Genomic DNA, 14,018 nt, shown 5'->3' on the forward strand with positions numbered 1-14,018 from the left:
GTTTTGATAACCAGAAAGAAGACATTGAATCAGTGTTGTATACGGCTGGGAAACTTAAATTTACTAATGACCGTCGCCAATAGCTTAGAAACAATGTTCCACTCATTGACGACTCTTCAATGGCGGTTGTGTAAAGTGTAAAGCAAAAAATTACAACTGCAGTGGGTGATTGTAACAGAGGTTTACGGATGATGCTGAACTCGATTTTCCAATGTGTCACTTTCTGTTCCTACCATTGACTATATAAAGTCAATAGTTCCTACTCACCGTGTGATGCAATCGCTGGACCATACAGCCAATAGGCCCATAGCCCTTCTCTTGGGTACGTGTGGTACGTATGCTTACCCAATTATTTATAACAACCATTTCGACAACGATCCTTGATACCGGTACTTTCCCATAGAATACACGGCCTACCTAGGTACTTAAGAAATAAAATTATAAACGTCCAAAAACCCAACGTTGTGTGATTTTTGTCACATTTCCTTATAATGTTAATATATATACCAGCAACCATTGTTTAGAGAATACCTAATCTATTAAATAACAGAAAGTTATGTTGTATAAGGTTTTTTTCAAACTGACACCGATAAGTTTACATTAAGAGTTGTGTACAAATAAAGCAATTAATGGGAAATAACTTTGATTGCCGATAACTTTTTACGAGAAAATCCAAAACCAAGAGATCAATAACCTTGATTAACGCATATAATTGGTCGGCTGTACTACAGTTCTTAACTGTAAACGTTGGTTTTTGGTACGGTACTGGTTCTTTTCCTTTTAACCTTTAGTAGCAGCAAGAATCATTTTTACGTACCAACACATCACAGTAATTTACAAATTAGTTATCGTTGGTGTTGCACCTTATTTATTACAGGCGTAGGCCTATTCAATTTAATTGATGTCTTAACTGTATAATTTTTGCTTTTTCTGTCTGGATTCCAAAATGTTATGCTAAGAAAACTATAACGCATTTTAGTAAAACATTTATTCAGCAAACCATCATGAATTGTTCAAACACTTTGAACGTTGTTTATGTATCAATAGTTCGTGGCCTATTTTGGTAATTTTTATTACAAATTACCAATCTAAATCGTCTATAGTAGGCCTACTGTACTTCATTTCATATAGCAAACCGATTCAGATAGCATTACGACAGAATTTCGAGTCATCTCCGGTCCAAGCAAATATAAATTGTTATGATCAAATTTTATGGCATTAACAAAGATTTCAAGTACTAATTTTATATGTACCTTTTTATGCTTAAAGCGTAGTAGATTCCCTAATTAAGTTCGGTATTTTTGTGTGTATGTATGATGGTAACGCATTAATGTCCTTGTTTCTCAATGTTTCACGGAAAGGACAAGAGCGCCTTGATAATGAAAATGTCAACCCGAATAAAGTGTTAAATTAAGAGGTTGAGGTAGTACCTTAAATACTTTTAACCATTATGTTATAGTCCTTTAAATTCTGAACAAAATTGTACAAATCCCATTTCCGTATATTTACTCTCACCGCTTACACATGATAAATGTTGTTGACAAACTTATGGGAGAAAGTATGTGTCAGAATGCTGATACCGTTTATTTAGTTTCATCATTGGATATAACATATGGACCAACAAGATCCGGGTGACATTTAATTGCGAAGCATTAGTTTTGGCTTGAAACTGTCAGATACTGTATTTGCGAAGGAATAGTTTTGTCAGCATATCTGAAAGTATGCAAACCAACTGCTGTGCTTTATATAAGAAGGTTTTAACTGACTATGATAAGATCCCCGTGCGTAGAACGGGCACACAGCTAGTAGTTTAATAAATGTTGAAAAACTCTAAATTGACTTGGAAATATAAAGTTAAAACACCAAATTACTCAACAAGGTATGTTTAAGCAGCTGAGTTATCTAGCTATTGATGACAAATCAATAAAAGCTGACTTAATCAAGCACAAGGTAAAACTAATTATACAGCATTTAAGAATCAAACACACTACATCTTTGAAAATGTGAAATACCTTGAGTTTATACATTTTATTAATTCAGATAATTTTAATAAATATTTAACAGTTAAAATAATGTACAAATCTTTTCAGATTGTTCAATAAAATACAACATGGAGTATACAGTAATTATTATCAACAGTAAACCTGTGCAAAAACAAAATCTGTAAACCGTGTTTTATTGTAGTTTATTTGTAATTTCTCACTGGTTTATATCAATAATAGTATTGAATAGCATATCATTTGAAAGATTATTAAATGACCAAGTTTTTTATGCATTTCAACATTGCATAAATGCAGGTTTATGTATCAAAGTGGGCTCATGAACATTTTCGTAGTTAATTAATTTAATGACATTTTTACTTTATTTTGGATATAACGTGGACTATGTAATGGTATAATTGTTGAATGAAACCTTTAATTTATAGCAAATTTAATATTCTTTCCAATGATTTTAACTATAACTCACTAAAGTAATGGGTTAAGTTTTTATTACATAAATTGTGGAGCAAAGTCTAATAAAATAAGAAAAACACAAAATCCGCTATTACAGCCAAACGGTTGAAAACCGGACATGGGTTTATTGGACCTTTTTTGTTTCTTTTAAGTGAGTAGAACCTACTGGCGAAGTTAACACGCTAAGTAGAAACTCACCCTGTATATGTGTGTGTGTCCGTTAGCACAATAACTCGAGCAAAAATTATCCGATTTCGATGAAATTTGGTACAAAGGTGTAAACCTACGTTTATTCGAACGAGTTCGCGAGCCAGCATGATCGGACCATGGGAACAGGGTTTTATGGGGAGATTTATAGGGTAAAAATTGGTTTTTCTCATTTTTGACGGGTCCTCAAAACATAAAATTTCCCAAATTTTCTCTAGACCATTTTGAAGACCTTAAAAAAACAAATAATTCAGTATATTGAAGTGTTTTTGCATGGTTATTGGTTACGGAGAAAATTGTAAATTAAAAATTCCCATGTTATTCTTATGGAGAAAAAGTAAACTGTTGTAGTTTGCTTATTTATGCATATATTTGGATCAAACTTGGACAATCTATTTATTTTATACTAAGCTATTAATATTTTACTAAAAAACACACTTTATTACCCTGTAGGCAGCAAATCTAGGTACTCGTTAAACCCAATGTTATTTAAATAGATTTAATTGAAAATCAAATCAGGAAAATGGAAATCCGCTTAGTCTGCAGGTTTGCTGCGGCGGGGGTATTATCTTACTAATATTATAAATGTGAAAGTTTGTGTGTTTGTTTGATTGTTTGTTTGAAGTTCAATCACGCATTAACGACTGGACGGATTGGGCTGAAATTTGGCATAATTATAGGTTACATTCCCGATTAACATATAGGCATATTCTTTTCTCAAAAATCCTTTCGGGCTCCGCCCCAGTGGATCTGCAGTTTCCCATGTTAACCTTATGAGTATTCATATTTAAAGGGAATTAAAGAATTTAGTCAGCTGTTTCAACTAAAAAAGTTGTTTCTATGATATGCAAAAGCATTAAAAAGTATACGATTTACCAACAGGGTGCAGCACTATTATTTGTTTTGCATTTATGATAACAGCAAGCAGCAACAAAACTGTGATACGAGAACTGTCAAAGTAGTATTGTTAACAGTTATACAGTATTTATGTTTTTAATTTCATGAATAATTTGTGATATTTTGCAAACTTTTAATCATTTATTTTTCTCTATTGTTTAGGTGAAGCGGTAGAACATAATGGCTATGGTAATAATATGGTATACCGTAAATTTAAAGAAGAAAATTGTATCAAAATTAATTAGAGTCATTTTAACCTTGCAAGAAAAATCATATAGAAGAATGTAATGTGGTAAAAAGGAGTTTTCAATTTTTTTGAAAACAAAACACAAAATTTCCTAATTTCTCTCTAGACCATTTTAAAAAGCTTAACAAAACAAATAATTTATTATCCTAAAGTGTTTAGTACCCTTTAGTTACGGAGAAACTTCCTTGTTATTCTTACGACAAATAGATTGTTAACTGTTGTAATTTGCTTGTTTATGGATATATTTTGATCAAACTTGGCAAATTTGTTGTATGCCAAGCTATTAATTAATAAACACATATTATTAGCCTCCCTGTTATTTAAATATATATACAAAAAGTGACAAAGCATTGAAATAAAATAGCAGTCCGAGAGGCATCCCAACATAAATGATGATCTGTCTAGAATAATATGATAAAATGTAGGGAAAAGGGGTGAAAAAGGCAGAAACCAACCTGTAAAATAGATATAAGATAGTTCAATAAGAAACCATTGTAGGAGTTATTGTGATAAAAGGATTTTCTACTGATTGCGTAATGGAACTTTATATTACAACACATGACATGATACAGAAGAAAATCCATCTTAAAATCATAAAATAACATTGCAAATACTTCTTTTGGACAATTCAGTAACTCCAAATAAATGTGTGTTGTTTAAAATACAATTTTAAAATTAACAGCTGTTTTATTAAAAAGTATTATTCACATGACCAAAATGTAAACAAATCTGTGGAGGGATCTTAATATCATCTATAAGTATAAAAGAGGATGTTTGTATATATATATATATATATATATATATATTTATTTGTTTGGCAGTGATAAACTCAGACACCGCTGAACCGATTGTCACGAAACTTGGTACATACGTGTAGAATTTCATGGAATAGGTTTATACACCATCAATTTCGTGATCCGTCCAATCGGCTCCGCCCCAGTGGCTCTGGAGTTTCCCATGTTAGCCTTATGAGAAATGGAATTAATGAATCTTAACAGCTGTTTCAATTAAACAAGTTGGTTCTGTTCTATGATGTTCAATAGCATTAAAGTTACAAGGATTACCAACAGGGTGCAGCACTATTATTTCTTTTACATATATGACAACAGCTAATTTGCAACCAAAAGGTGAGTGAGCGTAGCGAACGAACTTCAACCTGGAGGCAAGTTAGCGTAGCGAACGAGCTAACCTGAAGGCAAGTGAGCGTAGCGAACGAGCTAACCTGAAGGCAAGTGAGCGCAGCGAACGAGCCCCAACCTAAAGGTGAGTGAGCGTAGCGAACGAACTTCAACCAGGACGTGATTGAGCCATGCGAACGAGATCATCTTGAAAATTAAGAAGTTAAACGGGGCAAAGCCCGCGGGTTACAGCTAGTTAAATAAAAAACTTACTGTTAAAGCTGGAGTTCCTTGACATGGGGATGTCAAGTCAACCATGATCAACCATTTGGTAACTAACGCAATTAATATCATTATTGTTTTTACACTTATTAATCTTTAAACAATGCTAAATATGTATAATTTCACTCAATTTATCGCAGTTAGATGAATCAGCGTAAGCCTTGAACGTAACCGTCAATTTTGACGGGTTTCACCTAGTATATATATATATATATACAGGGTGTTTTTTTTAAAACTTGCATCTTTAGGCTATTTATGTAAAAACCGCAATAGAAATTGAAAATCGGTTCATAAATTTGCAAGATATATCCCCCCCTCCCCGGAACTTTTTTTTTTTAATAGCAAGGTACCCCTTGTGACATATTAAATGAAAGAGCATGAAAAGAGAAAATGTTTGGTTAAATTTATTTTTCATTTGATATGTCACAAGGGGGGGGGGTACCTTGCCATTAAAAAAAAAGTTATAGGTAAGGGAAAAGGAGGGGGGGATTATCTTGCAAATTCATGAGCCGATTTAAAATTTTTTATCACCAAACATTTTCTTTTTTCATGCTCTTTCATTTGATATGTCACAAGGAGTACCTTGCTATTAAAAAAAAATTAAGTTCCCGGGGGGGAGGGGGGGAAATATCTCTCAAATTTATGAACCGTGTTTTCAATTTTTTTTCATCAAACATTTTCTTTTTTCATGTTCTTTTATTTGATATGTCACAAGGGGTACCTTGCTATTAAAAAAAATTAAGTTGGGGGAGGGGGGAAAGGGGGGGAATGTGAATGTAACGTTGAATTAAAAAAAATTGTGCCCCCTACGTCAATAGATGATTCCCGCCAACTGCATATTTCTATCTATTGCGGTTTTTACATAAATAAAGATGCAAGTTTTAAAAAAACACCCTGTATATGTGTGTGTGTGTGTGTGTGTCCGTTAGCACAATAATTCAAGCAAAAATGATCCGATTTTGATGAAATTTGGTACAAACGTGTAAACCTACATTTATTTAAACGAGTTCGTGAACCAGCATGATCGGACGATGGGAACGGGGGTTTATGGGGGGGGGGGGGGTTTATGGGGTAAAAATAGGTTTTTCCCCTTTTTGGCCCTAAAAACACAACATTTCACAATTTATTTCCAAACCATTTTGTAGAGCTTAAAAAAACAAACAATTTAGTATATTGAAGCGTTATTGTGCGCCTAATGGTTACAAAGAAAATTCAAAAAAATTCTTATGGAGATCTAGCTGTAACCCGCGGGCTTTGCCCCGTTTAACTTCTTAATTTTCAAGATGATCTCGTTCGCATGGCTCAATCACGTCCTAGTTGAAGTTCGTTCGCTACGCTCACTCACCTTTAGGTTGGAGCTCGTTCGCTACGCTAACTCACCTTTAGGTTGGAGCTCGTTCGCTGCGCTCACTTGCCTTCAGGTTAGCTCGTTCGCTACGCTCACTTGCCTTCAGGTTAGCTCGTTCGCTACGCTAACTCGCCTCCAGGTTGAAGTTCGTTCGCTACACTCACTCACCTTTTGGTTGCAAATTAGCTGTTGTCATATATGTAAAAGAAATAATAGTGCTGCACCCTGTTGGTAATCCTTGTAACTTTAATGCTATTGAACATCATAGAACAGAACCAACTCGTTTAATTGAAACAGCTGTTAAGATTCATTAATTCCATTTCTCATAAGGTTAACATGGGAAACTCCAGAGCCACTGGGGCGGAGCCGATTGGACGGATCACGAAATTGATGGTGTATAAACCTATTCCATGAAGTTCTACACGTATGTACCAAGTTTCGTGGCAATCGGTTCAGCGGTGTCTGAGTTTATCACTGCCAAACAAATAAATATATATATATATATTAAAATTAAAACATATAACAAAGTACCCTTTTAGTAATTATTTTATTTTTCATGACGACATGTTTCGGAACTAAGTCCATTGTCAAGTCATTTTTACCATAACCTCATTCTTTAAACTAACAAAATTAAAAATATAATCATATGTAAAAATAATAAAATATGTTAACTAAATCTTAATACATTTTGGTATTAATTGTTTTTTTCATTATACTATATGAATTTTTTTCTTTCTTTCCTTAGTTTTTCAATTTTATCGTAGATAGGTTGGTTTAATTTTGGAATCATTGTGTTGAGTATGTTGTTGGGGTCCTTTTTGTTGTGTATATTCCTAAATGTGTTACAATATGTTCCTACATTTAGCTCTTCTTTTACATTAAGTTTCTCACGTTCTTTTTCAAATTCTAAAATTGTTAGATTTTCTTTCATGTTTTTATAACTGTGGTCTGTGTTCATTATATGGTCGGCGAAGTTCGACTTCATTGATGTTTGATTTTTTGATTTCAATGCTTGTAGATGTTCCTTGAATCTTGTTTTAAAACTTCGAGATGTTTGACCTATATAATAATTGCTACAGTCACTACAGTTTATCTTATAGATTCCTGATTTGTTGTACTTTTCGTCTTCATTATCTTCTGTGTGTTTGATTTTTTTATTGATTAATTGGAATATATTGTTCTTAGTTCTGTAACTTACCCTTATATCCGAATTTTTAAATGTATTTCTTACTGCTTTAGTCATATATTTGTTATAAGGTATACATATATATTTCTTTTTCTCTTCATTTTCCGTTGTTTTATTTTGCTTTTTTATTTTGTTTTTCAATTTCTTTTTTATCATATTGTCTATCATTTTTGCCCTGTAGCCATTTTTCTCTGCTAAGTATTTAATGGTATTTTTATCTTTTTTGAAATTTTCTTTATTCAAGGGAATATTAATAAGTCAGTGGATAAGTAAATGGAAAGTAGCGATTTTATGACTCCAAGGATGATTGGAATAGTATGGAATAATGATGTCTGTGGTCGTAGGTTTTCTAAATATGTTAAATGTATGTCTGTTGTTATTTTTTGAGATTGTAATATCTAGAAAATTTATTTGTTCTTTTTGAATCTCTCCTGTAAATTGTATTTTTGGAGATAGACTATTAATATATTTTAGTAGATTATTAGCTTCATTTTCATTTCCTTTGAATAAACAAATTATATCGTCTACATATCTGTACCAGTATTGGATTTTATCTTTATATGGGTTACAATCATTCATTATTTTGGTACTTTCCATTTCTTTCATGAATATATCTGCCATTATTCCAGATAGAGGGGAACCCATTGGTACACCATCTTCTTGCAAATAGAAAGAGGAATTGTAGCTGAAATAGTTTTGTTTCAGTGTCAATTGTGTAAGATGAATAATATCTTCAATTTATTTTTTGTTTAATATATTTTTCCCAATTAGTTATTTTCTTAGAATATTTCATGTTTCCTTTGTTGGGATATTTGTGTACATGTTACAAACATCAAATGAGATCAGTAAAGAGTTCTCTGGAATGTCTATATCTTTTATTCTTTCAATGAAATCGTAAGTATTTTTAATATTATACCCATTATCCATATTGATACTATTTTTTATTTTGTTGTCCAAAAATTTTGATAGTTTATAGGAATATACTTAGAAATATATATATACAAACATCCTCTTTTATACTTATAGATAAGTCAACTGTTGTAGTTTGCTTGTTAAAGCAAATATATTTTGATCGACATATTTTGATCAAATTTGGAAAATACATTAATTTCTTACTAAACTATTAACATTTTACAAAAAAAACCCCTTTATACCCTCCCTGTTGCAGCAAACCTAAGTACTCGTTAAACTAATTCTATTTAAATAGGGAATAATTGTGACATTTTTAAGGAGGCATTTTAGTGTGAATCCTATCAGGCTAATGGAAATTCGCTTAGTCTGCAGGTTTGCTGCGGCGGGGGTATTTGAATTTTTTATGACCCAAATCATCAACCTTGTGGTCAGGGACAAGTTTTTACGGTCTGGAATTGGCGATTAACGAGAATCACTATATTGTTTATTTAGGTTTTCCTTTCACTACTCTTATTATTATAATATTCCAAAAGACTTGATGAACCATAATTAATTTTTTAAATGTAATAGTTTTAGACATAACTCCTATACACTATAAGCTTTAACTTAGTATATGAGGCAATAAAGATAACTGTCTATGTAAAATTTTTTTTAAATCTATTTTTTTTATCCTTCAATTAATTGTACTGTTATAAGAACAATTTTTGTTGCAGTTAAACTAAACTGTGCAATTTACAATGATATTAGAATTTATTTTCACAACCATAACACAGTACAATTAATAAAGCTATTTTGGTCGTGAAAAACCCCGTTATGGTTGTGATGATCTAGGTCGTGAAATCCCATATTATTTGGCTCTGTTCTGGTGGCAGCCTTACACCTCATGTTTGAGGAGGCAAAGTGGATTTCTAGGTTAACGTAGCAATTAAAATATCATATCAACAAAAATTAACACCATGTCTACTTTAATACATGACTACATACGGTCGTCCCAAAATTACTAAAAGCACAAAGTTACCTATATTAATCTACATTTTTCTACTGCAAAACCACCGGTACAACAAAACTAACGCACATCTGGAAACAGTCTCTAAAACCAACTGACGTTATCGCTGCCAGGATTGCCACTGTCGTGTCCCAAAGTTGCAAATTTTGCCATTATGGTCGGGACGTCAAATCGAGGGACAGACCTATTTTGTCATGGTAGTCAGTTTGCAACGAAAACAAAATTATGATATGGTTTTTTTTTGTAAGTTTAATAACTATTGATGACATAAAAATATGGCTTTATATATTTCGGCATGAATAATTAGTCTAAAAACAGCATGAAAGTTGAAAAATATACCCTAGGGACACGTGATGGTCGTGAATTTTGAGACTTTAAAAATACGAAAAAAATATCTATAACCTACTCAAATATGAAAAGGCAAATAAAGGTGTGTTGAGATAAGCTTAGTTCTTAGTCAAAACAAAACCGCTAAATTAGCACCTCGACCCAGTTATTATTTCTAAGTGTATGCTTCTTTTGTAAAGGTTTTCGCACTAACGGACACATATATATAAATATGTATTCAAACGGATGGTGTTTTTGGCCTCTGGGGACCTCAAAACAAAAAAGTAAATCGGTCCCGGGTCTAGGTCTTACCATGAGACCAACGGTAATACCTTATTCCCTATATAGGATATTCGCTAAAAGTGTAGAATAAATCTTTTCAACATATGTTTTGAAATCAACATTCTTGAATTTATTATTTAGTCAATGTAGTTATTTCATGTTGAACATTCCTTCAACACAACAATAACCTTTAAATTAGAAGAAAAAACTTTATTATTTTTCAGCCATCCAAGTTCAATTCCTTTGTATTTGAGCCATCTCTATGATTATACTACTTATCATGCGCTTAACTATTTTGAGATTATGGTCTTAGTTTGTAAATGCACAATGTTAAAATGGGCTAAAAATAAAGTTATAAGAAGTCTTGATAACTTTAGAACGAATCAAGATTTTTAAAAACTAATTGCGGCATTGTAATCAGCGTACAATTCTAGTTTGAAATAATAGGTCACAACTCTACCTTTACATTTGAAAAAAAAACTTTGAATCCAATATGGCGGATCCAAGATGGCGGCCAAAAATGTATACCCAGTCAAAATGAAGTACTTACTACTCTACAATGATCTGATGTGGTCCGAAGTTGATATCTTAAGAAATGTAGGAAAAAGTAGGGGGGGGAACTCATTTAAAACTCACCCTGTATAGTTTACGGTGCACTTCAGAATTGACTTTCAAATAAGTAATCCAAATGTAATATTGCTTACTGGTTTGATGATAAATCACGACCAACTGTATTGAAGTAAACAAAAATCAGCTGTAAATGGCTTCTAATGCTATTCTTATGGAGAAGATTTTACGTTATATCTAATTTTGTCTTTAAATTTAGGTAATTTCACTATTTTTTCCGCCGTCACGGGATCGAGACCTTTAATTTGAACCCTGTCCCATCGTTCTAAGACTTTCCAGTTGCCCACAATTATGACGCAAAGAATCAGCTTACGTAATTAATTTATATAGATATTGTAATGTTATTTGTATAAAATGTAAAGAAGAAAATTCACTTTAGATTTTGTGTTGTGATAGGATTTTGTGTTTTCATAGTGTGTTTTATTGATGTTTTGATGAATTCAAGTAAAATATTGTAATATTATATGTTTAAAATATAAAGAAGAAAATGTACGTAAGATTTTGTGTTTTCATAGTGTTACTATAGTACCGGTACTGTATTGTAATTTTTCTAAGACGCTTCTAAGAGATTGTGCACGCAATGAAAATAATAAGACACGCAATGCAAATAATAGGGATATGATGAGAAATAATGGTTTTTACCCTTATCAACTATATATCAAATATACTACTATCAAATTGTTGATTTTGAAGTCACGAAGTGACGCTGACTGCTAGTCTATATTAATATTATTTTTACTTTATGTTCTTTGACTTTTATCATAAATGTATTTAAACAGAACATGTACAATATTAATAAAAATAAAAGCCAAAAAGAAAATTCTGTGTCTACCTCCTCTATAACAATAAAGAAGCAAAACACGTGTGTGCAATCCTGTTTAAACTCACTAATGTAGTCAACTTCCACCCAAGCCAAAACTGTTTAACTAAGGTCGGCCCTCCACTAAGCCACACATTAGCAAGCTCAATATGGATTGTACATATGCAAAGGATTCAAACCCGCACATATGGTAAGAACTCAACGCAACAACTGTCAGTGCAATATCTTAGCCAACTAAGCTACCATGCCACTAGCGATTGTAGGTTAGATTTTATGTACTACTTGAGGGCTAGTGGGTTAGCAGTACCACTATCTCGCAGTGAATTACTGTGATGGGCCAAGATCGCGCCACTCATCTCCATTCATAACTTGGCTTAAAATACCTAGCTTTGTATGGTCGCCATTTCAGATAAAAAGTATAAATACAAAAGTACTACAGACGGTCAATGGGTTAAGCCAACTCACCTGATATTTTTCAGGCATTCCCACCGTGTCAACATAGACTTCGGTCACATTTACTCCAGCATCAAGTGCTCTCTGTATTAATCCCACGGCAGAATCTTGTGATACTTGATTCAAGGAACATTTTTGCCTGATCAAAAAAGGATGAGTATATATAAGCAGATTTATTTATGATACATTAACCAACCGACCTGCATATTAATACGTACAGAGTGTTACAAATGGCAATCTCAATGCTGCACCAGTGAACCTCCATCAAAATCATTAGTAGGTACTTAATGGCTGTGTTCAGACCTTGACTCTGTAGGAGGTGGATGCCTGTACTGTGGTCCCAGTTAATACCTGTCCTGGTCTCAGGATGGTTTCTGCTTATACAGCTTAGACTGATGGGAACTTACCACATGACATAACTTCCCACAATCACCTGGTTGTTCCTACATCCTGATGGCAACCACATGATTGTGCGGCAAATGTTTAATCTTACTCTTGTTCCATCAATATTGATACTAATCATTATACCAATAATTGACCTAGCCTATTAACAACTAGAACTAAGCTATTGCTTTTCTGACTCACCATGGTTTTTGTCTAAAAATGTCATGTTTAAGCTATTTTTATTCTGGCAGGTCTATTTATACATGAGTTGACAATTACTTTTACATCGCAAACACCTGTCCACCTCACTGATCTGTCTCAATAAGGTCCTAAGGATTGATTTCATTCAAGCGTTTTTTGTTGTTAAGCTCCACAACAATCAATAAGTTATAGCCGATTTTTCCATAGCCTCTAAAAAACTTAAGTTATGTACTCGTACTCCTAACTCATTAGTTGTTGTATCTTGTTTCTTTATGGTCTTTACGACTCATACACTACACTACTGTAGTTTGAAAACTCACCTTTTTAACATATTATTGCATATAGAGTTAGGGGATATCACCTCTACCATCCATCCAACAAATACATTAGCTTTACTTAATGTATCAAAGATATCTTCTCTTTTCTTCTCAGTCAAAGTTTTAGAATCAGCACACTCAAGTTTCTTCAAGTCTTCTTCTTTGCTTAATGGACAATATGATATTCCATACACCATGGGACCTAAAAAAAAATTAAATACTTTCAAACACTAATAAGAACACTAGCTGAGAGGTTGTCAGAAAAATGGGTCAAGCCTTACAGTCTGGTAGTTAATTGGATCAGAATGAGACTGACTTGCTCAATTTTAAGGGCAAGAAGTATGTGCCTGAGAAGATCTCGAGAAAAAAATGGAGATCTGCTCTAGAATTCAAAGATGGAGCAGGCATCCAACATATATATTGAAAGAATCAAAATTTGTTAGTAATATCTGTAAATTTAGATTTATTTGTCTTGTAATTATCTATATAAATAAAATATTTAGAAAGACTTAACTTAGTAGCCTGGGTACAGTCCCACAGAGAACCTAGGATATATTATCGGATGAAATATTACCTGGAAGCACAAAAATAAGTCGAATAACACTTATAAAGCACGTTTATAAGTGTTATTTGACGTAGTATTTTTTGTACTTTCAGGTAATTTAATAACACATACGATGCTGATCAAGAAGTTATTTAATGAAATATTAGTTCAATATTTATATCGTATTGGATTTTGTGTCCATGCTATATGAATATCGATTGCAAGTTTTTCATAATGTGCTGCTTACAATACTTTTCATTAGGTCAGGTTAGTTTAGTTCTATCAGGCTAAGTTTAGATTATGATAATAACAGATAAGGTTAAACTTTTATGAAATAAAAGTTTATACAGGGTATAAATAAAGTTACGCACGAGTTTAATATGTTCTGAACGATAAGAGATAAATCA

At 32.6% G+C, this 14,018-nt stretch overlaps 1 protein-coding gene across 4 annotated transcripts in view; it reads right to left on the minus strand.

The window, feature by feature from the left end:
• The window catches only part of LOC128987009 (ribonuclease H2 subunit A), a 44,678-nt gene that overhangs the window by 17,476 nt on the left and 13,184 nt on the right, over positions 1-14,018 (minus strand). For all 4 annotated transcript variants that reach the window (XM_054407692.1, XM_054407931.1, XM_054407855.1 and 1 more), the window contains 2 exons: positions 13,071-13,269; positions 12,178-12,304 (listed from right to left, as the gene is read on the minus strand). In XM_054407692.1, coding sequence (XP_054263667.1) covers positions 12,178-12,304; positions 13,071-13,269 — 326 coding nt within the window. The remainder of the gene's footprint in view (positions 1-12,177; positions 12,305-13,070; positions 13,270-14,018) is intronic.

The sequence above is a fragment of the Macrosteles quadrilineatus genome, unplaced genomic scaffold, assembly GCF_028750875.1.
Source record: "Macrosteles quadrilineatus isolate MER2022 unplaced genomic scaffold, UCM_ALF_1.0 Scaffold_1__1_contigs__length_201487025, whole genome shotgun sequence".
Taxonomy (NCBI): Eukaryota; Metazoa; Arthropoda; class Insecta; order Hemiptera; family Cicadellidae; genus Macrosteles; species Macrosteles quadrilineatus.